The 27,395-nt window shown below is 42.3% G+C and overlaps 1 protein-coding gene across 1 annotated transcript in view; it reads left to right on the top strand.

The window, feature by feature from the left end:
* The window catches only part of LOC147010612 (glutamate receptor ionotropic, kainate 2-like), a 298,336-nt gene that overhangs the window by 188,066 nt on the left and 82,875 nt on the right, over nt 1-27,395 (top strand). Inside the window, exons 10-12 of the mRNA XM_085860314.1 lie at nt 7,227-7,340; nt 15,259-15,462; nt 15,794-16,017. Of these exons, the coding sequence (XP_085716440.1) occupies nt 7,227-7,340; nt 15,259-15,462; nt 15,794-16,017 (542 nt within the window). The remainder of the gene's footprint in view (nt 1-7,226; nt 7,341-15,258; nt 15,463-15,793; nt 16,018-27,395) is intronic.

The raw sequence follows: 27,395 nt of genomic DNA, 5'->3' as shown, positions 1-27,395 counted from the left end.
CCCCTTCCCTCCCAATCCCCCTGTTTTCTCCTCGCATACCTTTTCCCCGAGATAGAGAGAGAAAGAGCCCACAGCTTCTTTGTAGATAGCTTTTAGTTGGCAGCCCATCAACTGATCGGTTTTTTTCCTCACTGTAGCTGTGTTTGTTTCCTTTGGAAACCTGTCTCGGCTCGTATTTAATTACTGCACGAGAGTAATCACTTCTCCTCCCCCTTCCTAAATATGACTTCTTATTCCCGTTATTCGGCATTTGAAGCATTAACACGAAAACATGGCGTCGTCTGTGTCGCATCCGATGACATCAGCGTCGAGGATTTGGTTATCGCTACGGGAAACATAGTAGTCGGTACTGACAAAGTTCGTGCAGCCTCGCGAATGAACAAACATGTGGTAACCTTCATGTCTGAGACAGAACTGGTTCACGAAATCGTATCGACCGGACTATCAACAAATAACGGACATTTCGTGCTCGTCTCCCCTCTGGACACTCCGGCCGTGAAGGTCATTAACTCGAACTCTCCTCCTTTCCTGAAAAATCAGACACTGATCTCCGAATTATCTCGTTATGGTTCTGTTTCTCAGATCACCATGTTACTTTTACGTAGCCAGGACGATCGGACGAAGCATGTGATGTCTTTTCGGAGACAAGCTTATGTGGTGCTTCCTCCCTTGAACGCTGAAAGAACCTTGAACATCGTTTTAAAACTCAAAATTGATAATCATGATTACCAAGTCTATGTAACCACTGACACCCTGAAATGTTTCGAATGTGGTAATTTCGGACACTTGAAACGATCTTGCCCAAAGTCAAGCTCATCGAACGATGAAACAAACCTCGTCAACAAGAATACGTCTTCTTCTTCTTCTTCTTCTTCTTCTTCTTCTTCTTCTTCTTCTTCTTCTTCCTCTTCCTCTTCCTTGACTGTGAAGGAAGCGAATCCCGTGTCTGGTAACAACCCCCAGTCCCCTCAGTCCGATCGTCCAAACAGCAAAACGAATGTTTGGGATGGTTTCACCATCGTTTCATCAAGAAAGAGAAAGACTTTACCTGATGGTCGTTTAACCCAGAAGAAAGGAGCATTTACAAACGAGGAATCTGTCGGTAATGTTCCTGCAGTTGTGACTGACGTCACTCGACAAGGCCTACCCGGAATGGACCCGGACCCCGGTACCTACGACCAACAAGTTCAGCCTACTTGCCGGTGAGGACATCGACGTCTCCCTTACAGAGACCACTTTACCTGTTATTGCAGTGAAGAAAACTTTCACTCGTTAAAAACTCTCCTTTTGGAAAGTCCATTGATGGTGATACACAGACCACTAGTGATGATCCTGCTGTCACTTTGGTAAATGTTAACCCTGAATCCTTATCAGCAGGAAATAGCGAAACAAATGTTAACCCTAAATCCTTGTCAGTGGGAAATAGTGAAACAAATATTAACCCTGTTACTGCTCCCATCTCATCACATGGTGAAGCTGGAAACGCAGGAAATGCTAAAATGGATGTTTTACGAGAGACACCCAAAGTACTGTATACCTCCACGCCGTTAGAGGTCGATAACACTGTTACGGTTTAGGGAAGCGATATCGCTACATCCACTGATGGTGTTTCTGTTTCATCAACTCCCCCGATTATTTCCGTGACTTCACCAGGAGATGTTCCCACAATGGAAGAGCACATAGACGTGGTAACCAGTACAGATCCGTGTATCAATACTGACGACAGTATCGATATGCAGAACGGTACAAGCTTGTGTGACTCGGAAACGAAAACCGACTCTGACGAATCTGACCTGGAGGAAGCAAACAGGAACAGTCAGGTGGAAACGGTGGAGAAGCTCACCGGTCAAACTCTTACACCCCCCCCCCTGAACAAATAAGACTCTTCTTACAAAATACATACAGGAAACGCAATATAAACCTGACGACGGAATACTTTCCAGATCTACCGTCCTTCCTTGAGTGTGCTCAGGCTATCGTACGTAAGCCTGACTTATTCGGTTTCCACCAGACACACCATCACCGCTTAAAAAAACTGATTGCCAAGGCGAAAAGGGATCCTAATCAATTATCCCGCTTCTGCTCTTATTCTTGGAAACTATTATTTTCCTCATCAACAGTTTCAAGATTGGAACAATAAATGTTAATGGTGGTGGGAGTCCACTCTGCAAGGTCCAAGTTAAACAGTTGGTAGAGGTCAACGGTCTCGACAAAACTTTGTTACAAGAGACCCATGCTGTCCGATCTGTTCAGGCTCAGTGGCGACTCTTTATGGACAAGGAATGTTTCTTCAGTAACAACTCCACGTCGAAGGCAGGCATCATGTTTGTCTTAGGGAAACATTTCCATCCGTCCTGCCTTAAATTTTTGAGTATTATTGATGGACACCTTGCCTCCGTAACCTTCTCTATCAATCAGGTCAAGTTCACAATTCTCAATGTGTACGCTCCAAGCAAAAATGACGAGAGGATCTCCTTTTTTGCCGAACTGAGAAAATTCCTGCAAACACTGGATTTGCAGACTTGTCTAATTATTGGTGGCGATTTTAACTGTACTGTTAATGCTTCATTTGACCGGAACGGGCCGGAACCCCAACTATGTACTGCAAAACCTTTTGCAAACATCATTGCGAAATATAATCTTCATGATGTTTGGCACGTGCAGCACCCTTCTGATCGGTCTTATACATGGTGTCGTTGTTTAAACAACCACGTCTAAATTGTGAGGCTTGATCGCATCTATGTAAATTCTCATTTATTACAGGAGTTTATAAATCCGATATCGTGCCTTCTGGTTTCTCTGACCATTCCCTAGCTCGAGTCTTTATTTAACTCTCTAAACCAGGTCCAGGGAGCTCTCATTGGAAATTCAATAACAGCTTACTGGAAAACCTCAACTTCATTCAGGCCTTTGAATCCTTCTGGACGGCTCTCCTAGAACAGAAGCTCAGCTGTTCCGTAAACCCGTTGATATGGTGGGATTTAGTAAAAACCCAAATTAAAGGGTTCTGTCAACAGTATCGTTTTTTCTCAACAAGGGCTGACCATGAAGTAAAGAAAATATTACAGTTAGAGATTTTACAACTCCAACGGGTTATCGGACAAAATAATAGGAACATACAAAAAACCTTAACTGAGAAACAGTCCTTATTAAAGGAAGTAACCAAGAGGAATGCACGTGGGGCCTTAGTTCGGATGAGGGTGTGACACCTGAATGAGGCAGACGTACCAACCAAGTACTTCTTTTCCTTAGAGAAACTTCTTCCCAATAAACAGCTTTCTCAGCTGCGATTAGCAGATTCATCCATTACCTTTACACAATCAGAAATCAAACTTTTCGTGAAGGAATACTTTTCGAAAATATATTCCATGGAACAAATAAATCCTATCAGTGTCGCCTCGATCTCCGTAGGCCTGCCAGTGTTGTGTGAAGATGGACGTTCCCAACTGGAAAGACCCATCACCTTGGATGAACTTGGCACTGCCCTCACGGCCTTGCCATTGGGAAAGCACCTGGTTTGGATGGACTTACAACCAAATTTTACAAGAAGTTTCGGCACTTATTGGGTCCAGAACTCATTAAGACCTTGAACGCAAGCTGCCAGCTTGGAGAGCTACCTCGGAGTTGCTGATGAGCTCTTCTTACCCTCATCCCAAAAAAGGGAGACATGCTGAGTATTGAAAATTGGCGTCCTATCTCCCCGTTATGTACGGACTATAAGATATTTTCAAAAGCCCTGGCATCGCGACTTACTCCTTATTTATCCTCGTTGTTGAAGGAAGACAAATGTTACTGTGTCCCAAAACGTTCCATTTATGACATCTCCCTTGTGAGGGACATCATTGAACTGTGCAAGGAAAACCCCAAAGATTTAGGACTTCTTCTCCTTGATCAGGAGAAAGCCTTTGACCGTGTTGACCATCGGTCCCTTTTTGAAGTACTTGAGCGGTTTGGACTTGGTTCAACCTTCATCTCATATTAAAATATAAGACAATAATATTTATAGTGTGCTTAAGATAAACAATGAACTTGTTGCACCTTTGTCTATTAACAAGGGAATTAGACAAGGTTGCCCTCTTTCCGGGTTGCTTTATGCTCTCTCCATCGAACCCCTACTGGTTTCTTTGCGCTGTAGACTAACAGGGGTTAGTTTGTCCCAGCTTGAACGGCCCATAAAGGTACTGGCATACGCCGATGACATGTGTGTATTCGTACAAGATATCAATGACGTTAACATCGTTCGTTATTGTTTGTCCTTATTTGAAAAAGCTTCTTCAGCCAAAGTAAATTGGAACAAAACGAGCGCCCTTTGGCTCGGTCCATTGTGCTACTTGGCGCCAACACTTCCTGCTCCACTGTCATGGGCCAATGATGGTGTGAAATACCTTGGAGTGTTCTGAGGTAATAATACCACAGTAGCAAAAAATTGGGCTGGTCTGCTCGAGTTTGTTGAGGGTAAACTGCAAAAATGGAAAGGTCTGATCACACAACTGTCATATCGTGGAAGGGTCTTGGTCATCAACACACTGGTGGTCTCCACCTTATGGCACAGGTTCTTCGTGCTGCATCCTCCAGCGGCGTTCCTTCAACAGCTCCAGAAGTGCTTCGTGTCCTTTTTCTGGGACGGAAAACACTGGCTGCGACCTGGGGTCCTCAGTTTACCACTGACCGATGGAGGACAAGGCCTGGTCGACATACAAGCCGGCTAATGGCCTTTCGACTCTCGGTTGCTCTTTGCATGCAAGACACGCGACCCTCTCCACCATGGTTCAACGTCACTCGTCACCTTTTGCAACAGGCTGGGAGGCTAGGCTATGACCACTCACTTTTCCTGATGGACCTTTCCAAAATCGACATGTCTCCCCTCTCTGGTTTCTATCAGAGCATACTAAATGCGTGGCAAGCTCTGACAATTACAAGAGCTACACATTTTTACACAAAACAGATGTTTCTGGAAGAACCTTTGTTCTACAACTCCCTTTTCCATGATATGCCTGCTGATAGGTGTTTTATTCAACACTTTACCGACAAGGGCGTTAAATCTGTCGCAGATCTTCTCAGCCCAAACGGCAACTGGATCGGAGCTGATGCATTGGCAAGCCTGGTCAGTGTGCGATCCTCTCGAATCGTGGCACGCATATTAGGTAGTGTGCTTTGGACATGCACACAGCTCTTACCTGCTTGGGAGCAGGACCAGCAAAGCAATGAACATAATGCACATCAAATACCTTCTTTCTCTACCTTTACTGAACTCGTATGTGCTTTTTCTCTTGCCAGTCCTCTTCCTTGTCCCCCTTTTAACGTAGGCTTCAATGTCCTTCCCAAACAAAAAGACCTTTATTTGGGTTCTGTAAAATTTCTTTCGCAACGGCAAATAACACAGCAGAGGGTTCGATGGAGAGAACTCTTACCGTTTGTTCTCCCCCTTATTTTCCTAACTGGAAAGGTTTTTATCACCCTCCTGTACCACCATGACATGGTGACCTCCAATGGAGACTAGTACACTGGATCCTTCCTTCTAATCACTTGTTACACCATTTTTCAAATCTTCTTGTAGATGAATGTCCTTTTTGTAAGAAATCTGAAAACCTTTTTCACATCTATGTTGAATGCCAACGGTTGGCACCTTTATTTATTTTACTTCGGAATTGTTTTGTGAGGTTTGGTTTGTTTTTTAACACTTGTGTGTTCATCTACGGATTGGATATCCCACACAAAAATTCCAATGCTGTGTTAGCCAATTTCCTGCTTGCTCAGGCAATGATGGCAGTATATAAGTCAAGGAAACGAAAACTTGATGGTGTTGGAGTAAATGATGAAGATGCTTCGTTTTTGTTCCAAAACCTTGTAATAAGTCGTGTTAAATTGGATTTTGCTTTCTTTTCAGTAACTGAAGATTACCGCAGTTCGAATCAAAATGGTGTATAAAGGAAGTTATTTACAAAGTCCGAGAGGAATGTTTATCCTTTTGTGAAATGTTTTGTATCTAATCCACCCGATTCATCCTTTCCCTTCTTCAGAAATTTATTTTTGGTTTTCTTTCTTTCTCTGAAATGAAAATGTAACTCCCATTTGGGGGCTTTCTTTTCTATTTTTATAATAAAAAGATACAAAATCTCTCTCTCTCTCTCTCTCCACTCTCTCCACTCTCTCTCTCTCTCTCTCTCTCTCTCTCTCTCTCTCTCTCTCTCTCTCTCTCTCTCTCTCTCTCTCTCTCTCTTTATCTCTCTATCTCTCTGTCTCTCTGTGTCTCTATGTCTCTATGTCTCTATGTCTCTATGTCTCTATGTCTCTATGTCTCTATGTCTCTATGTCTCTATGTCTCTATGTCTCTATGTCTCTATGTCTCTATGTCTCTATGTCTCTATGTCTCTATGTCTCTATGTCTCTATGTCTCTATGTCTCTATGTCTCTATGTCTCTATGTCTCTATGTCTCTATGTCTCTATGTCTCCCTCTCCCTCTCCCTCTCCCTCTCCCTCTCCCTCTCCCTCTCCCTCTCCCTCTCCCTCTCCGTCTCCGTCTCCGTCTCCGTCTCCGTCTCCGTCTCCGTCTCCGTCTCCGTCTCCGTCTCCGTCTCCGTCTCTGTCTCTCCCTCTGTTTCTCCCTCTCCCTCTCCCTCTCCCTTTAATTTTTCATGTGACCTTTAATTGAGATAAAACATAACAACGGGTTGACATCGAACATGAGTGGAGGCACATCCATAGATGTGTCTATGTCAAATTCTACTTTCTAGTTCTGTTGTCGGTGTCAAGGCTCATGGAGTAGCTAGAACTCAGGATGGATCAGGACATAACAGAACCAAAAGAAGAGTAGAAAGAGAGGGGTGGGGAAACACACCAAACAGCAGGCTTGAGGAATAAAATAGAGGGAAACTTGGAGAAATATTGATGTGGAGAATATGAGGACAAGGGGAAGACAAAAGATGACTTTTGTTGTGTTTTTGGAAAAGGTGACTGTTTTACTTTCTGAAATGGTCAACAGTTATCTCACTGCAAATACATGAAGTATAATAGGATGTAAAACTTCAATTGTCATTCTTTTACTATGGTCTTGCAATCACTGCAATAAGACAAGTTGAAAAATGGACGGGAAACATTTTCACCTGGGTGCTTCTGAAAAGTACCACGGCACCTCCATACGTATTGCAAAATACACTGAATTAAGGCAAACATTATGTGTCCATGCATGTACATATATACTTCCATGCCCTTCCTTGTGCTGCAGATCGGAAAGTGGGACCCCACGGCTGGACTTAATGTTTCTGACAACAACAAAGAAAAGAATGGAAATGATACGGACATCCTCACCAATCGCCTGCTCAATGTGACAACCATCTTGGTGAGAAGTAAACTCCTTGTAAGGTTAAGTGTAAGCATTATTGTGTCCTGCTTGGCTTCTTTTGCATTCATTTGTTGGATCAATATTGTCATATCATAATATATACATATATAATCAGATAATGTGTGACACCAAACTGTGATTGGTGAAGGCGCCAGAACCAAGTCCCAAACAGACCTACACCACGGTACTGGGAGCGATAAGTGCCGCCTGTCATGCAGAACATTATTTCTCGCTTCAACAAGCACAATCCAGTCATCATTGTAGTCAGATGCAATGATGAGAATTAACATTATTCTCTGACCTGAGACGAATGCCGTGACTTCACCGCCACAATGCATGGTTCTGTCTGCAGCTCCCAGAAGAGCGATCTCGCAGTGTTAATTGCAATGACCTAATTCCAGATATTGTCACAAGTGCATGGAAAATGCAGTTAGTTACCGACCAGTTTCACCATTGTTAGGACATCATCAGGGCAACATAGCAAGCTTTCATATAATTATGACTCTGAAAACCTTTCGGTATATAACTGCAAAAGCAGACACAGCTGAGGTTGAAAATAGTCAAACTGTCAATAATAGAACTACTACAACCAAACTTGAGGAACTCCCTAAACTATGGATCATCAATCTTTCTAATCATTTCCTCAGTGAGGCTGAAATAAGCTTGTTCTCTAAGGGTCTAAAATTTTGTCCAATCGCTCCACAAATAGACCAATTAGAATTGAAAGAGGATGTAAAAAATTTCTGCAGACGAATGACATTGAAAGCACACTTTGCTAAAGTGCACACAGTACCATCAGCCTCACAACAGGTAACACCAACATACACTCATACAATCACCTACCTCAATACAAGTATACCGAAACTCACGTTACCTACATCAAAAAAAAAAACGCCTAAACACCATGAGTCGACAATCCCTGTCTACCCGTCTATATTGGAACCAATGAGTAATGAAATTCAAAATGTGGCCCAAAAATGTAATTCTTCAAGACACAAGGACAATGTTACAGAAGCAGAGCGACATGTCATCTACAATCTCCAAAGTAATAAAGCCAGTAGATAAAGGTTCTACCATTGTCATTATGTCTATCGATTACATTGCAGACAGTAATTGCCAGCTCCATGGTGATACCTTCAAAGAGCTCCCATCCAACCCAACCCTTCTCTATCTCAAAGAGGTTAAAAGGGTAGGAGAGTCTATTCAGGTACAGTAGATGAAGTCATTAAATTTCGCTTGGTTCATCCTCGGTGTCCTTATCTTTCTTTTCTTCCTAAGATACACAAGGTTAACAATCCAGGTAGGTCAATTGTATCTGGCTGTGCATGTCCAACTATTCTGACATCAAAATTTGTTGACTCTTGTTTACTTCCTCTTGCAATGAATCTCGTATCATATTATATCTTAAGGACACAACTAGTTTTCTGACTCACATCCAAAGACTGAACGAAACGTACTCACCTTTTAACTCCTGACTCATTTTAGTCATGGCAGACATTACATCCCTCTACACTAATATTCTACATTCAAAAGGCCTGTCTGCATAACGCAAAGCACTGGATACATGACAAGTTACAAACCCACCTTCCCAAGACCTCATGCATTGATTAGAACCGATGCTCAAATTGAATCATTTCCAATATAATGGATGGTATTACATTCAAACTCTGGGTGAAACTTTTGGCACCCTTGTTTCACCATCGTATGCTAACATCTTCATGGGAATTATAGAGGCTAAAATCTCTGCACAACCTCATCATGGCATGTTAGAGAAATCCTGAGTATGTTATATTGATGACATCCAGTTTATCTGATTAAAAAAAAATGCCCCCTGCAGTCTCACGCGGTTCCAAAAAGAATTAAAGTTGATGCATCCAACCATCAAGTTTACATTTGATAGCTCACCGTCTGAAGTTCACTTTGTAGACACATCACTCACACTTCAAAACAACAGACTTGAAATAGAACTATACACCAACTCAACAGACACGCACTTACCGTCTCCCATTTTCATCTCACCCTAAACATGCAATTATAAGCATAGCATACAGTCAAGCAATCAGAGTAAGATGCATCTGCTCAACAAAAAAAGGCAGAAGAAACTTCTTTCTCTCCCAATTAGAAACACACTTTATTGCAAGACGTTGCAACCCTCACTCTGTAATAGAAACCACAAACCGAGCAAAACGCACACCTTGCTCAGACCTTTTGACTTACGTACCCAAACCTGCAACTAACCATGTCCCACTGGTAACCACTTACTTCCTGACCTCATCCAGATTGTAATGTATTTTCAATAAGGCCCTTCCTCTCCTCCATCCGTCAGAAACACTGCGCCACATTTCCTGAACTTCGGTGAACATCATTTCTCTGTGGCTGACACATAAAGACCTTTTATTAAAGGAAAAGCGCACACACAGCCCCACAACAAAAGAAACGAAAACTCCTGGCTTCCACAAATGCACAGCAAAAAATGCATCATACACAAACATATATTAGAAGGAAACAAATTCCACAGTTCTACCACCAGACAAAAGTTCCCCATCACCTCCTATATGGACTGTAAATCTACATGGGTCATATATATATATATATATATATATATATATATATATATATATATATATATATATATATATATATATATATATATATATATATATATATATATATATATATATATATATCGAAATAGGTGGAGTGTTACAAACACTCCCCAATCCCCATTGGACACAGTCCTACACCAAAGCATCACCTCCAACACACAGGCCTTGGCCCGGTGACTCTGCCAACAGACAAAGATTATATGGTCAACATCAGTTTAACATCAAATGGAATCAACGATCCAGATTTCAGGCTTATTTGCCCTGATCAAGATGGCATACTGATAAATATCTAACCAATGATGACCACATTCGTCGCTTATACATCAGATGCACCTCCTGACTGTTATGGTGATCATCGCCATAGATTATGTCTCACAGTAAATCCGCAAAGAGAAACCATCCATCTTCCACCCAGACGATTGTTCCCGCTTATGCAAACCAGGTCAGGTCAGGTCCGGTATGGGTCAGGTCCCGCTTGCTGCGTCCACTTTCCACCGATACTCCAGGGGCTTCTCTCTGGCCATCCCCCAGGCAGATGCCTGGCCTATCCCAATAAACTTGAGATGCTGATAAACCTGCTGCAACCATGAGTGTCATAGTCGGCCCATTGGCCTTCTCTACTCACGAAGCTCCCTCACTGAGAGAATCTGGTGAGCAGGATCAGCTTCAGGAAAACGAGCCACGTGTCTACACAGCTGCAGCTGAAGCTCACGGACTATGCAGACTCATTTGAGTCTCTCTCAGCAACCGCTCGTTGGACACAAAGTCCGACCAGCAATAGCCAAGGATTCTCTGAAGAGACCTGGTACCAAAAGAATTAAGTCTCCATCTCAGATTCCTGGTCAGAGTCCAAGTCTCACATCCATAGAGCAAGACTGGAAGCACCAAGGACCTGAAGACTCAGACTTTCGTCGTCCCGCACAGTACAGGCTGCGCCACACCCCATGATCCAGTGAATCCATGACTTCCCAGGCCTGACCCAGACATCTGTTGACCTCTGGCTCACAGCCAGCAGAGACATGAATATCACTGTCAAGGTAAGTAAATATCTCCGTGACCTCAACATCCTCACCATAAACAGGTACAGACAGGACAGCAGCATCCAGGATGTCATTGAAAGTAACCTGCTGACAACTGATGCCTTTTCTGAGACCAGCAATTACCATTCCTTCCACGGTGAAAGTGCACCGATAGCCCGGGTGCCAATAAAATGCCGATGCCACCTTCAGTAGTGACGAGAAAGCAGTTCTCAATTCTCCATGCGTGTGCAAGTACACGCATTGAGAACCTGTATGCATTACTCACGTAGTTTTGCCTGTGCAAGGCAGCCATGAACCGCCGTAGGTTCATCCTTGTCAGCAGTAAGCATTCATGCAATTTCTCATGCACTCTACAAGGGTTTATGCATTGCTTTATCAAATTCAGACGACAATTATTTATACACCATATCAGCATCGTTAGTCCTTTAAATTTAGATTTTATGGGCAATCCATATTTTATGTGTGCAAATTTATATTCACAGTTAATTTTTAAGCAGAGTATTTAAAGTTTTGATGCTCACCCCATATATTTATTATGCACTTATTAAACTGACGTGAAATTAATAACTTGGTGGGATAGATGGTGCCTTTAATTTGATCTTCTGTCAGCATTGTGCGGAACCCTGAAAGGCATATTTCAAATCAAACGTGCGCACATTTAGATCGCGCTTCTCCAGAGACGGGCTAATGGTGAGTAATTAAAAAATAAATTGAGCATTAAATTCCCTGCGTTATGAGCAATTAAATCTACAAATTGATAGTGTCACCTTGGTCAAGAAAAATGATGAGATGCATTTCGACAGAACAAACTCATTAATTTGTTTGTTTGTTTTTTCACCCTCATTGGCTTCTGTATGACAAAGTTTTCCAAAACTACCATTCCAGCATACTTCTTTCAAATTCTGATGCTATTACATAAGGAATGCAGCAGTTTACCTTCATGCATGGAATGCATTCACTTATCTTGATTGATACATGGTCGAGGCTCATGGAAGAGCAAGGTGACGGAGGGTATAAAAATAAAGAACTGAGTGGCACAGTGTGGCAACAGTTCGACACAATGAATAAGGGAATGAACAAATAAGACAGTAGAACGGCACTCGGTAGAGCACTACCTCCGTCAGGCTGATCGGTTTACGTTTTGTAGCCCACTGATAGGCCGGATGTGGATCCAGACCTGAAACAAAATGTAATTGACTTGTTCTTGCCATCTAAACAACTCATCCACAACGTTTTGAAATATTATGCTATGTATCGTTTTTGGCCCCATCTTTCAATACTGAAGAATCACTGAAATTTTTTTTTTTTTTTTTACTTCTAGTGTCTGGATCCAGATTCATATCTTCACCAAAATCGAACCAATTCATCCGTGTCATGCACCCAACCTGTCCACCAAATTTCGTTCGAATCCGTCAATAACTTTTTGAGATATCGTGCTATATATCGTTTTTAGCCCTCTCGACCGGGCGTAGTGGCGTGCGCTTGGGTTGGAGGATCGCTTGAGGACGGGAGCTCTGCGCTGGGCCGCACTATGAGAGGGTGTAGGGCAGCTTGGAATCATGGCGAAACCCAATCCTTACCCCTGTGTCGTAAGAGGCGACCAGGGTTGCATCAGGAAGGGCATCCGGCGTAAAACCTATGCCAAATCAGTATTCACATCATAACGGATGATCCGCTGTGGCGACCCCTAACGGGAGCAGCCGAAAGACGAACAGCAACAACAACATCGTTTTTAGCCCTCTCTCTCAATGGTGAAGAATCGCTGAAAAACAATGACAGTATCTGGATCCGGATTCAGATCTTCACCAAAATTTCAATCAGTTCTTCCTTGCTACACACTCAACCAGTCCACCAAATTTTGTTTGAATCCATCCACAACTGTTTTTCAGATATGCTGCTCACAGACAAACAGAAAGACAGACAGACAGGTGAAAACATGACCGCCGTCCATCTTTGGTGGCAGAGTTAACTCGCGTGAGAAAAAGTGAAATGTGAGATGTTGAGGGAAAAGAAAGAAAAAGTTTACTCTCAATAAATTTGTCAAATCTGCCTCTGCCATTTCAAATTCGACAAGTCAACATTTTCTGCAAAGGTGATGTAACCATCCCAATACCGTGCTTGGAGTGTCATCATTCAAGATGGCTTCTTGCTAATGAAGCAAAACAAAGTGGTTGTCAATGGAGCTTTTACAGCTTTGGCTTTAATGACGTTGAGCATACGTTTTGCCACAATAGACTTTTTCACTAACAAGCAACTTGCACCTTTTTACGATCTATTTTTGAAGCACTTTCCGTCTGCAATTTAATTTTTTTTTTTTTGAACATTAATTCACTTTTATAAACAAGTCAAAAGAAAACTTTGACATAGGGAATGAAAATCCTTCAGGGTCACTTGGATATTTGAATGACTCCATTTTCATTTTGTATTCAAGTGTCACCCTGAGAAAGAACACCGTGTTATTCAATTTGAATGTTTCATTTTTACCAAACACAAAAGACCACTCTACACTGTCTTAGAACCTCCGAGGCTGTGTCTGGAAATTTTCATTTGGCAAATTTGACCTCTTTGTTCATCAAGTCAAGTTGCCTTCTGCTTGTTTTCAATACATTGTCTGAATGTTCTTGTTTTCTTTTTCATTTCCTCATGCAGAATGTCAAGCACCCATCTAAGTTGAAAGTTTTAAGTGTGCAATGCTCAGATATAAATTCCCTGATGAATAAACTAAAATGTATCAGGATACTTTTCAAGCCATTGTCTATCTGTGTGACTGTCTGCTTGCCTGTCGTCTGTCTGTCGATCTGTTCAACTATCCCTCCATCGATCTAAATTTATCATATCTTTCTTGGCCTCTTTATAAAAACCCTTCCACACGTTGCTCATTAACCTCCGCCATCGAAGATGGACGGAGGTTACTGTTTTCACCCCTGTCTGTTTGTCTGTTTGTCTGTTTGTTTGTTTGTTTGTTTGTTTGTAAACAGTATTACGGAAAAACTCCTCGACGGATTTCGACGAAACTTGGTGGGGGGATTATGTATGGTCCAAGGATCATGCCATTAGATTTTGGACTTGGTCCAAAGTCCAATGTGGCCGCTATGGCAGCCATTTTGAAAAAATATTTGAATTTTTGTTTTTGTATTTCTACATGTTTTAAGTGATTTCCAACCAAAAAAAAAAATTGTTAGAGAGAAAAAAAACAAATTTTTGCAACTTTTTTTCAAAAACATTTCCATTTCATTTGAAAAATATTTGAATTTTTTTTTTTTGCATTTCTACATGTTGTAAGTGATTTCCGACCCCCCAAAAAAATTTGTTAGAGACAAAAAAAACAGAAATTTTCCAACCTTTTTTCAAAAAAATTTCGATTTTATTTTTTGGGCATTTCTACATGCGCGTCGATCTAGTTTAGTTTATTCAATCGTGGTTCAGTAGAGTCTGATCCGTTTTGACCTACAATGAATAGGATATCAGGTTCACTTAAGTGACCCAGCAGTATTGGCGGTGGAGGTTTTGCACTCTACTGAGTGCTCCCCCTCTAGTTTCAATTTGTGAAATAAACTGATCATGTGATCCGTCACATGTTTGCTTTAATCCTATCACTGCAAATATTGTAATGTCGGACTAGAATGAAAATAAATAAATAAAAGGAAGGATCCAACTGACTTTTATTGTTTTGTTTGTTTAATCGGATATTTGAAGGTGTTGGTCATTAATGTTGACAGAAATTAATTTTGTGGCAATTGAGGAGTGGTGCTGGTCGTATGGCAGCTTAGCTGCCGGGTAGCTATCATTTCTTGAAGCGCGACTGTGTCGCTGATGCAGTGCCCCTCTACCGGTACACACACTGGAACTGGAACTCATTTCACCAACCTCGGAAGGATGACAGGCTGAGTCAACCCCCTGGTGTATTAATTCAGCAGCCGACGGAGCTTGAACTCAGGACCCCAGGATCCCAAGCCGCCACCCTAACCGCTGAGCCAACACCAGGCTAAATTGAGGAGTAATTAAGATGTTGTGCAAAATTGAATAAATAGAGCTTCAAGAGAAAGTGTTATATGTTTTTGGCCTCGACAAAAGCGAGGCTCATGGACGAGCAAGGTGAAAGTTGAACTCATTTTAGCATTTTAGCACTCAGTCATTTTAGCAACGGCCAAAACATCAACTCTAGAGCATGGACTGGGTACGTGTTTAGCTTATGACAGATAATACAGGATTTTCATTGTTCACTTAAGTTTCAAGTTTAACAACCTTTCCTGCGACTCGTGTTTCCAGGTGGCCCCTTATGTGAGGTACAAGAAATCGGACAAGCCGCTGTTCGGGAATGACCGCTTCGAGGGTTACTGCATAGATCTACTACAAGAGCTTTCAAGCTTGTTGGGATTCACCTACGAGCTTTACATCGTAGCCGACGGCCGTTACGGGTCACAGGATGAACATGGCCAGTGGAACGGCCTCGTACGGGAGCTCATAGACCGTGTACGTATCCCTTCCAGTTATTAAAGACTGTGTTGTGCACAGCGCCGGCGGGTAACGATTAAACAGTCGTACCTCAGGGAAAGTGCAATTTCATATGAAATTTGAGTTCTCAGAGTCTTAAAAATAATTTTTTAACGATTATGCTTTAAAATGTTTAAAATGCCTAAAATGTAATGATTTTTTTTCTGCCTGTTACAAAATATTATTTTGACAGGACCAATTGGTTAACGATACACAAACACCTTAAGACGGGTGTGACCTTTTCACTGAAACTCCACTGTCATGAAGATAATGTTCTTTCTTTTTTTCATTCCATGCGTCTTCCTATCAGAAAGCGGACCTGGCAATAGCTCCTCTGACCATCACGTACATGCGTGAGAAGGTCATAGACTTCTCCAAACCGTTCATGATGCTGGGAATTTCCATTTTGTACCACAAACCAAATGGTACCAACCACGGTGTCTTCTCTTTCCTCAACCCTCTCTCCCCGGACATCTGGATGTACATTCTGCTGGCATGTTTTGGAGTGAGCTGCGTTCTCTTCGTCATTGCCAGGTATTTGGGAAAGCTAAAGACCTTACCACGTGCTTTGATGGGTGATTTGTAGAGGGGAGCACGAGAGCTCAGTGATACTTTTTGGTTTTATGATCGATCATGCCAGTCTGATTTTGCTACATGATGGAGCATCTCTTCCATTGGAAGGAACATTTTCTTTGTTTTGTTGTCAAAATTTCTGTGGACGTGCAATGATTCCATGATAATGTATATGAAAATAGATCTTTGGAATGGTAACCCTGTGCATCTACAATAGACAATGTTAAAATGAATAGTTGAGCTGAATTTTCCTACATTGTGTTTTTATGCCTCCACTAATGAAGTCGCTGGAGGCATTATGTTTTTGGGGTTGTCTATCCGTCCGTACATACGTCCGTCCGTGCTAATTTTCTCTGTTTTTTTCTGCAAACGCTTATCTGATTGACGCAAAAATTTTCCCCAGAGGTGCGACTACTCATGTAGAATGTTTAAGTGATAATTATGACGTCATAGGTTCACGTGGTGTGGCAGCCATGTTGGAAAAAAGGAAAAACTTTGAACCTCTGTAGCTCCGAAACCGCTCCTTTGAAAAAAATGAAACTTGGCACATATCAAATACTCCCCATGGAAAAGGAATGTGATTTTTTTTTTTAATGATGTCATAGGGGGCTTTGTTACGATGTCATAATTGCATATGTCGAACGCTTTATCCAATCAAAGTGAAAATTTTTGAGGGTCATCGTTGGCTAAATTGTATGGGGGGGGGGGTCATTATGTCATCAGTCACAGTCACGTGGTTTGGCAGCCATATTATTAACATAAAAACCTTCAAAAATCTTCTTCGAAACGGTTGAACAGATTGAGGAGAAACTTTACAGGTATGATCGCCAATCCATGAGGAACATTAAGTTCTCCACCTCTGATGCCAAAGGTCACATGGTTTAGCAGCCATATTTGATTTACCCTAAAACCTTTAAAAATCTGTTTCTCCAGAATGGCTTTAACAGATCAAGAGTAAACTTCACACACATGTTCCCCAAACCTTGTGGATGCCAGGGTGTTTACGAATAATCAATAGATCACATGGTCTGGCAGCTATATTGGATTGAACAAAAATATTTTAAAATATATTTCTCTTTAACTGCTTCATCAATCAACACGAAACTTCACAATTATGATCTAGTCATCATGGTAGATATATGTTTCAAATATCAACCTGATCGGATACATGGTCTGGCAGCCAGAATTATACATGACATCGAAGAGGGCCCTTCTAGTTTTTCAAGGTTTGATTTTCTTTATACATGAATTATTTAGATTTTAATAGTTATTGCTATTATTTGAGTGAATTCATATCATTTTAACAAGTTGGCAGTTCACCAAGCAGCTTGGTGGTGCAGTGTATAAAGCCTTATTGCATGCAAGGCCCTCTTTCCATAGCTGCTCAGCGGAAATTTTCTCGCTGTGACGGATGACTTGCCTCCGATTGACTAAGATACTCTGTCAAGAATATGGATTTCCATAAGAGTAGACGAGCTATCACCGGCAACCTAGCCGAATTACAATTTTCTGCTCTTACCTACAGAAGGCACTGCATTAGTGGCAAAGCAACAGCCCAGGAAATGATGCTCCACTCAGCCATGTGCTGCATGCGAAAGAAGAAGAAGACAGGTCTCTATTTATCTAGTTTGTCTTTAGTGGTCTGCCCGAGGGAAGGTTTCAGTGCTGCAGTCTCATGGCACAAATTACACTGGCTGGTTTGCATTTGCCTTCCCAGCAGTAGTCAGATTAGGAATTTGTAATTTGTTCAAGGTACCTGCGATAACCCTTTGTGAAAGACACCGTGGGATGTTTAACGTCCACCAACTAATGCTAACAGATGGGACACCCAGCTTAATGTCTGTATGAGGGCCTTCGCACCTTATGATGCAACGTTCCACCTGAAAAGCACCAATTCGACAGTTTGTAGTCCCATCAGTCCAGTTCCTCGTGCATTAGTCCCATCAGTCCATAGCCTGCTCATACTGAGTGTAAGGGATTATATATTTATGATTATTTCATGGAGTTATAACAGATACAACTTGTAACAGAGGTTTACATGAAATTAGCTTTTTATGCACTATACTGTAGCATAAATGAGCTTAATTAGAATAGAATGAGGCACGAAGAACTCCTTTTGCTTGTAAAGGCTAGTTGTTGATGTTTTTCTCCAACGGAGCGTCAACACACGAAACATCAGCTTCTCCTTCTTCCCACGACTGTTAGCATACTGTATGTTCTTCCATCAAGTACTATTGATTTCATCCATTAAAATTGAATAGGATTTCAAGTGCAAGTTGAATGAGTTGTAAGGTTGTTTCGTATTTATACGAGTTCAGTAAATGGGCAGATTTAGTTCATGGACTGTGGATACAGCCTTGACACAAAGGCCCAAATCATCTTGATGTTTACCATTGGTATTTTCCTCAACTCCCTCTGTTCAGAGTTGAATTGGTATCACTTATACTCAACAACTCACCTGATCTATGATGCAGAGATGCTCGTTATCATGGAACAGATGCTTGCCTTGCCGTAGGCAGTTCTGATCATACCGTGGCGAAGATGTAAGCACAGGGCTCTGACCAAATGTCCATAATTGCTAATTTCTCGAGGAGGAATGGGGGTAAAAAAAAAATCTGTCATTTGCAGGTCCTGAGAGGAATGTGGGTGAGGGGGGGGGGAGGAAGGATTTAACTCCCTGTATTCTCATTACAGATCACAGCGGTAATTGGAAAATTATTCTCATTAATAGTGGAATGCTGTTGCATCTGGTATTTGGACACGACAGAAAAATTATTTATCATTCAAACACAAATGAGTGAAACATACACATCATCCTCAACACCAGTCATCATTCCAGATGGCTTCTTGCCAATAAAGCAAAACAAAGCGGTTGTCAATGGCGATTTTGCAGCTATGATTCTTTAGGTTCCTTTCACCAGCCTCCAGCAGCCAAAACAAAGGGCAGACCATGGTCTGTGCAAAGGGTACAGTTGTGAACTTGTGTTTCCACTGTGCCTGCAATGATGAAAACGGTGATGGAGGACATCATTAAAATAAGGTGGTACACACAACCATGATCTTATGTAAGAGATAACTTCGGTGTAAATTGCTGGCCTTTAAATGTGTGAAACCACCTTGCCTGTGATTCACATATAATTTGGACATAATATGAATGTTTTGCTTTGATAAGAAATTATTAAAATGTTTTTTTCCCCCACTCCTATAACTAATATGGCCAACGGTGGAGCTTGCCCCAGTGGACCGAGATATTATGGAACAAACGACACGTTGTTCTTTGTAAACGGCGCTGCTTTAACGTTGGCAGTATTTGCAAAAGTTGAGTGTAAAGTCGACTAAGAAGATGTTTTTGACCCCTTTTCCAAGTCGTTTCTTGCTAATTGGCTTGCAAACATTAATTAACTCCCTTTCTTTCACATTGTGCATAAAACATGAAACTTCATAAAAGCTATATTCATGTCCCAGGCTTTTTGACAACCTTGTCAAACGAAAAGTTTTAAGCCTGTCTCCCATTGTGATCTTCTCTTAAACTTGAACTTTGATCATTGGCATTTATTGTCATAATTTTTTTTTATGGTTTGATTATATCATCAATGTGCCTCTTTTCTAACACGATTACCCCCCCCCCCCACCAACCCCCCACCCAGACACCTCCGCTTCTGCCATTCCTTCCTGGCCATAAACAACTTTGCTCCACTACGTTTGACTGAAAATCAAAGTTTCACAAACAAATCACAGTTATACGACCTATTTGGATGGGACACCAGATAACCAAAAGGCTCTGGTTACTTAAGTTGTCTCTAAAGTCTAAAGATAGAAACCTGAAGGACCTCATCATTATTTCCTCAATGCCCTGCAAATGACGACGTCAATTAGGGGAAATAGCAAATTATTATATGTTCTACATCTCAAGAATGTAAAGTGGGAGTAAACTATTGTGCGCAGATCCTCACAGTGAAAACAAGTATCAATTTTTTATTTATTTTTGTTCCTGACACCACATCTTAGAGGACATCATCAATGAAGTAATGTCTTAGATTGCAGCAAATTTATTATCTCTGGGTTGGTGTGTCTTGTAAAGCTGGATATTAAACCTCTACATATAAAGGCGTTTGAAATATGGAAATTCTGTTGCAATTTCACAAAGGTGTTTTGAAGGTTCTGGGTATGAGTATGCCAGAGGGCTAAACAGTCGAGATTGACACGTTTATTTCAGGAGGCATTTACATTTCCAGTTTTAATTTATTTTACACATTTCAATGAATTACAATAAAAAAAACTATAAGGGTCAGGTCAGGTCAGGTATGGGAGCATGTGCCAGAACAGCGCGTCGCTGCGTCCACTTTCCGTCGGTACTCCAGGGGCCTCCGTCTGGCCATCCCCCAGGCAGATGCCAGGCCCATCCCCATCTCCTTGAGATGGTGGTCAACCTGCTGCAACCATGAGGCACGTGATCGGCCCACTGGCCTCCTCCACTCATGAGACTCCCTCGCTGAGAGAATCTGGTGAACAGGATCAGCATCAGGAAAACGAGCCACATGTCCATACAGCCGCAACTGACGCTCACGGACTATGCAGGTAACAAATCTCATCCGAGTCTCTCTCAGCAACCGCTCGTTGGACATAAAATCCGACCAGCGATAGCCAAGGATTCTCCGAAGACACCTGGTACCAAAGGAATTAAGTCTCCGTCTCAGATCCTTGGTCAGAGTCCAAGTATCGCACCCATAGAGCAAGACTGGAAGTACCAAGGACCTGAAGACTCGGACTTTCGTCCTCCCGCACAGGTACCGGCAGCGCCACACCCCATGACCCAGTGAATCCATGACTCCCCAGGCCCGACCCAGACGTCTATTGACCTCTGACTCGCAGCCAGCAGAGACATGAATATCACTGCCAAGGTAAGTGAATCTCTCCACGACCTCAACATCCTCACCACAAACAGACACAGACAGGACAGCAGCATCCAAGATGTCACCGAAAGCCTGGATCTTAGTTTTGACCCAAGAAACCCGTAATCCCAGCGGCTCCGACTCTTCATTCAGCACCTCGAGGGCCCCCAAAAGGATGTCTAAAGTCTCCGCAAACATGACTGCATCGTCTGCAAAATCAAGGTCCGAGATCTTGACATTCCCAAACGATGCACCGCAACTTGATCTCTCCGACATCCTCCCTAAAATCCAGTCCATACAAGTGCTGAAAAGTGTGGGGGCAAGTACACATCCCTGACGAACTCCAGTAACAACTGGAAATAAGTCAGAGATGGTACCACCACACTTCACAGCACTCTCAGTACCAGAGTAGAGTTCAGACATCAGATCGATCAGTTTTGGTGGCACCCCACGAAGACCAAGAATCCTCCAGAGGACATCCCGATTCACTGAATCGAACGCTTTACAGAGATCAACATAGGCTGCAAGCAGCCCCTGCCGAAACTCTCGTCTGCGTTCGGTGAGGACACGAAGGGCAAGGATACGGTCAATCGTTGACCTCTTTGGTGTAAAGCCTGACTGCTCTGGACACTGGTGCTCAAGCAGATGGTGGCGAACCCTATCAAGAATTATCCGAGCAAAGACCTTGCCCGGCACTGAGAGCAGCGTCACCCCTCGGTAGTTGTTGCAGTCTTGGCGATCACCCTTCCCTTTCCAGAGAGGGACAACAAGGCCCCTCTTCCAGTCAGTTGGGATGATGCCTGTGTTCCAGGCAGAGCACAAAACTGCATGCAACGACACGAGTGCAGCATTTCCACCAGCCTTGAGAAGTTCGGCATGGATGCCACAAATCCCTGGAGCTTTGCCCCGTTTCAACTGGTTCACCGCAGCCTGTGTTTCCACAAGCGAAGGTGGACCACAGTTGATTCATGGGTCAGCAACAGGGATTGTAACACCCTTGATGTCCAACTTGACAGCTGGGGGATTAGTCTGGTACGACCGCTCAAAGTAACCGGCCCAGCGGGCCTTCACTTCAGACTCCTCTGTCAAGAGCCTACCACTCTCTGCTCGAACTGCAGTGCTCCGAGGGATGGGCTTGGATGAACGTAATGCGCGAATTCCCCTGTAAGCGGGACGAGAATCACCTGTCCACAGGTGATGCTCTACCCCCTCACAGATTCCTCGCACATAGGCCTCCTTGTCCACCCTCAGTGCACGTACAGTTTTACGCCTCAGCTCCCTGAACAGCTCAGCTCTGCCATTCAGCCTGGCCCTGCGACTCTGGTCAATGGTATCCAGTGTCCCTTGAGAGACAAAATTCTTCTTTGCCCTGCGGTGAGCTCCAAGGCATCCACCGGCAACATCAAGGACGGTGGTCTTAAAGGCGCTCCACAACTCTTCAGGACCCCCCAAAGCACCCAGACCCCCCAAGTGTCCACTCAGCCTGTTCGCAAACTCCTCAGCTACTCTCTCATCCCTGAGCTTGGCAACATCCAGCCTAGGCTGGGATGGTACCATTCTCCAGGATTTAAGGTGCAGCTTTAGAGTTGCTACAACAAGCCTGTGGTCAGTATTGAGGAACTGAGCACTCCGGTAGACCCTGCAGTTCTGGATCATCCTCCAACGACCGTCAATGAGGACATGGTCAATCTCCTTTGCCACACCGCCAGCGTTGGAATACCAAGTCCAGCGATGAGCTTGTGGGCGCTGAAACCATGAACCAGCCACCCTAAGTCCATGACTTCTTGCAAAGTCAAGGAACTTAGTGCTATTCTGGTTCATAGTTCCTGACCCATGGGGACCAACACACACCTCATAACCATCCCTATCAGTTCCAGTCGATGCATTGAAATCCCCCAAGATTAGAAGTGCATCTCGTCTGGGGCACTGATCAACCACAGACTCGAGTGTGGCGTAGAATGCATCCTTCACGGTGAGATCACTCGCCTCAGTCGGAGCATAAACAGAGACCACGGAAATGACACCTAAGGAGTGACGAATCCTTAATCTCATAATACGCTCGTTGACCGGTGTTACCTCAATTATCATTGGGGTCAGCTTATTGGACACAGCTACAGCAACTCCTTGGGTATGGTAACCATCAAAGCGACCAGACCAATAGTAGGTGTAACCACCCACCATTATCTCGCCGCAATCCGGTCTCCGAACCTCAGAGAGAGCTGCAATCCCGATGTCCAAACGCTTGAGCTCAGATGATAACAGAGACAGGTGATCATCCTCTCTTAGGGATAGGACATTCCAGGCACCCACCCGAAGGGACCGCCTCAGGTTAACCCAAGGAGACCGCCGTCTGGTGGACGACACCTCAGCACCACTCCGACACACTCTCCCGCAATCTGACCCAGGGATGTTACCCCGTGGTTTCCCTCCTATCAAAGATTGGGGGTCCCGAAGGCTTTGCCCCAATCCCATCATCCGGTGAGCTGCCCTGCGAAGGGAAGCTGCACAGGAGGTACTCCCACGGAGTGGGTTTTCAGATTTTTTTGCGTTTTTGCGTTTTGCGGAATGAAGGGTTTTACGGTGGCCGGAGTGCAAATCCTGCCACCAACCTCCTAATAAGAAGTAACCCAACTGCAGGAGGATGTCTGCAGACACAGTTGGGCACTAGATATGGATGGCCGTTGGCTCACAAGGAGCTCCTCCGCCCTTTGGTAGGTTTTGTTTTTAATCCTGCTGGGTGTCCATGTCCATATCCAAACACCCCCTCACCAGAAAACCTGGTGGGGGAGACGGTTTAGTCGCCGACAAATACTGTAGTATATAGTAGAAAAATCGTTTAAATTATGATACAAGCATCAAATTTGGCATTTCTGTTCTGCAGGGCTTTCTGATCAAATCTGCCTGATTGGCCATTTGAAAATCCAAATTTTGAAAAATTTGAAGAAAAAAAAAACACTTCAAAAAAATTTGAAGTTACAGCTGGCTGAAATTCTTGAAGCACAAGTGAACATCCCAGACAGAGAACCAAGGGGAGATGCAGTCATCATTGATGGCTCAGCACTTATCAACGCCCTACCTCCACGCACTTCAAAGATATTTGATGACTATGCAAAAGAAGACATCATCCCAAAGGTGGAATCCTATGGTGCCAGGTACGAGAGAGGGGACATAGTATTTGATGTGTACAAGAAGTCAAGTCTGAAGTCCGAGGCAAGGTCGAAAAGGGGGCAAGGAATCAGAAGAAGAGTGACAGGAACCAGAAAGACCCCAAGTAACTGGAGAAGCTTTCTTCAAGATGACAGCAACAAGACTGAGCTGTTTCACTTCCTTGCGGAAAAGATGTGTGAAGCACAGACGACAAGCACAGTCATTGTCACAAAAGTAAAAGATGCCATTAGCAACACAAGGAAGTCACTGGATGCTGTGTCTCCCTGTTGTCATGAAGAAGCTGATACTCGAATATTTGTACCCGCCAGGGATGCAACGACGGATGGTAGCAAGTCCATTATCATTAAGGCTAATGACATGGACGTACTAGTCATAGCAATATCTGTACTGCCATCCTTACAGGAACTAGGTCTTGAGAACATGTGGATTACCTTTGGCGAAGGAGCCAATGCGCGATGGATTCCAGTCCATGAGGTAGTTTCTGCAATAGGGCCTGAGAAAGCGAGAGGGATCCCATACTTCCATGCGTTCACTGGATGTGACATCGTGTCTGCCTTCCGCGGTAAGGGAAGAAAACTGCATGCCAGACTTGGAACGTCTTTGATGATGTTTCTCAAACATTCACCAATCTCAGCTAGCATCCAACATTGATTCGTGATCTTGAGATTTTTGAAGTTTTTTTTTCTTCACATTTTTCAAAATGTGGATTTTCAAATGTCCAATCAGGCAGATTTGATTAGAATCCCCTGGAGAACAAATGTGCCAAATTTGTTGCTTGTATCATCATTTGCACGATTCCTCTCAAAAATTGCTGTTATCTGCCCCACTAGTACTCAGTGGAGTGCATACCTTGGCCACGCAATACCTGATCCACGAAAACATATTGGGCCCAATAAATTTTTGAAATATCATGCGACATATCGTTTTTGGTCCCATCTCTCAACGGTGAAGAATAATTTTAAAAGTTAAAAAACTCTCGCATCCGAATCTCTAATCGGATCTTCACCAAAATTGAATCAATTCGTCCATGTCACACACTCAACTTGTCCACCAAGTTTCATCTGAATCCATCCACAACATTTTGAAATATCCTGATATATATCAGTTTTGCCCTATCTCTCAATGGTGAAGAATCACTTTAAATAGTCATCAGATCCTTTTGGCCTATGTTGACCTCCAAAATAAATGGTGGTTGAACTCAGTAACCTGATATGTAAATCCTCTTCAAATTTCAAGTCAATGGGATGAAAATTAAGGATTTTAGAAATACCACCTTATTTGTTGACCTTGGGCCTATGTTGACCTTTTGATCTATGTTGACCTCAAATAATTGGCTCGTGGAATTCAGTGACCTGAAATATAAATCCTCTTCAACTTTCAAGTCAATCGGATGAAAATTGAGTATTTTAGACATCTCACCTCACTTGTTGAGATTTGGCTTATGTTGACCTCAAAAATAATTGTTGGTTGAATTGAGTAAGCTGATATGAAAATCCTTTTCAACTTTCAAGTCAATCGGATGAAAATTGAGTATTTTAGACATCTCACCTCACTTGTTGAGATTTGGCCTATGTTGACCTCAAAAATAATTGGTGGTTGAATTGAGTAAGCTGATATGAAAATCCTCTTCAAATTTCCAGTCAATGGGATGAAAATTGAGGATTTTAGAAATTTGACAAATTTGTTGACCTTTGGCCTATGTTGACCTTTTGACCTCAAAAACAATAGGCTTCTCGCTTATGACAAACTCTACCATGTGGTGAAGTATCGTGAAGATCGCTTTAAAATTGTGACCTGGAGGCGATTGACAGACAGAATAACAAAATTGATTGACCAATATACTTTTAAAAAATCTTCGATTTTGCAAGTAACAAACAAACAGACAGACAAGGTTGAAAATGTAACCCCCTTCCACCTTCGGTGGTGGAGGTAATAATGATTTGTGTTAGAGAGTGAAAAAATAAAGTAAAATAAAAATTGTATTGTGTAAACAAGTGGAACATGGGATAAATTGTATTGTGTGAACAAGTGTAACATGGGACATATGACAGAATGTTACTCATTTCGTTTCTTTCATTGTCATATGCAGGAAACTCATAAAAAGCAAGCCTGTAGATTTTGGGTCCCTGGTACAAATCTTTGTTCATCATTGAAGACACAAAGTTAGAAATGAGAAAGGGACAAAAGTGAAGGAAAAGAAAAGGAAAGGGGGAGGGGGTGGGGGAAGGTCTATATTTCTCCTACATTATGGACATTATTTCACACACAGTAGTTGCATATTCTAATATGCATGTGAAGTATGAGGTGTGAAGTGAATTATTCCCTTTCAATGATTCCAGTAACTTATTAATGAATTAAACATTATGAACTTAAGCTAAATATTTCATTTAAGCCTTTCATTTCTTTAATATGTAATTCCAAAATTTATCACTTTAAAAAATAAACGTCCTATTTTGCAGAGTTCTTGTAAATGGTAGATGATTAAAAAAAAATTGGCCTGCCTTGTGAAGTAATTGTGATATTAAATATTCTTCATTGACATACTAGGGAACACCTGTGACAAGCCATTGCTATTCATTTTAAACATCACTAGTCCTAGATGAAACACATACAAATCAGTCACTTTTAGAAAATTATTTTCATAAAATCTAATATCGGAATGATGATGTATTCCAGTATTACAAATAATTATCATTGCCTTTTTTTGAAACAATAAAATTCTATCCAATTGAGTTTTTCATGAGCTGCCCCATGTGAGTATACCCGAGTTTAATTGATGTGAAATCGATGTGGAATACAGCGTGAATAACACTGATGAAGAAAAGTTTCATTTCAATTTATTGATAACACCAACATTTCTTGAAGTAATCTTACACAATTTGTCAATTATGTGTTTTCCAAAGCAATTTATTGTCAATTATGTGTTTTCCAAAGCAATTTATTGTCAATTATTAGACAACTTTAATAAAAGAAACTTCGTTTGTATTTACATTGTCGATTATAATATCCAATGTGAGAGTAGTTATGGAATCACGAAAGATGTAATTCATTTTCCATAAACGAAGTGACAATTTATTCATTTGTATCCAGTCGGAGATGGGTTTCAATTCAAAATTAATAGTAGTGAGGAGAGCATCTGTGTCTCGATGGGAGAAGGAAAAAAAAGATTTGAATCATCGGTGAAAAGAATAAAAGACAGGACATAAGATGAATATGTCTGGTGTTGGCTTAATGGTTGGGGGTGGGGGTGGGCTTGGGATCCTAGGATCCTGAGTTCAA

Source organism: Eptatretus burgeri, chromosome 16 (genome assembly GCF_056783735.1).
Source record: "Eptatretus burgeri isolate ZD-2024b chromosome 16, Ebu_testis_v1, whole genome shotgun sequence".
Taxonomy (NCBI): Eukaryota; Metazoa; Chordata; class Myxini; order Myxiniformes; family Myxinidae; genus Eptatretus; species Eptatretus burgeri.
This window is presented reverse-complemented; position numbering and strand designations above follow the sequence as displayed.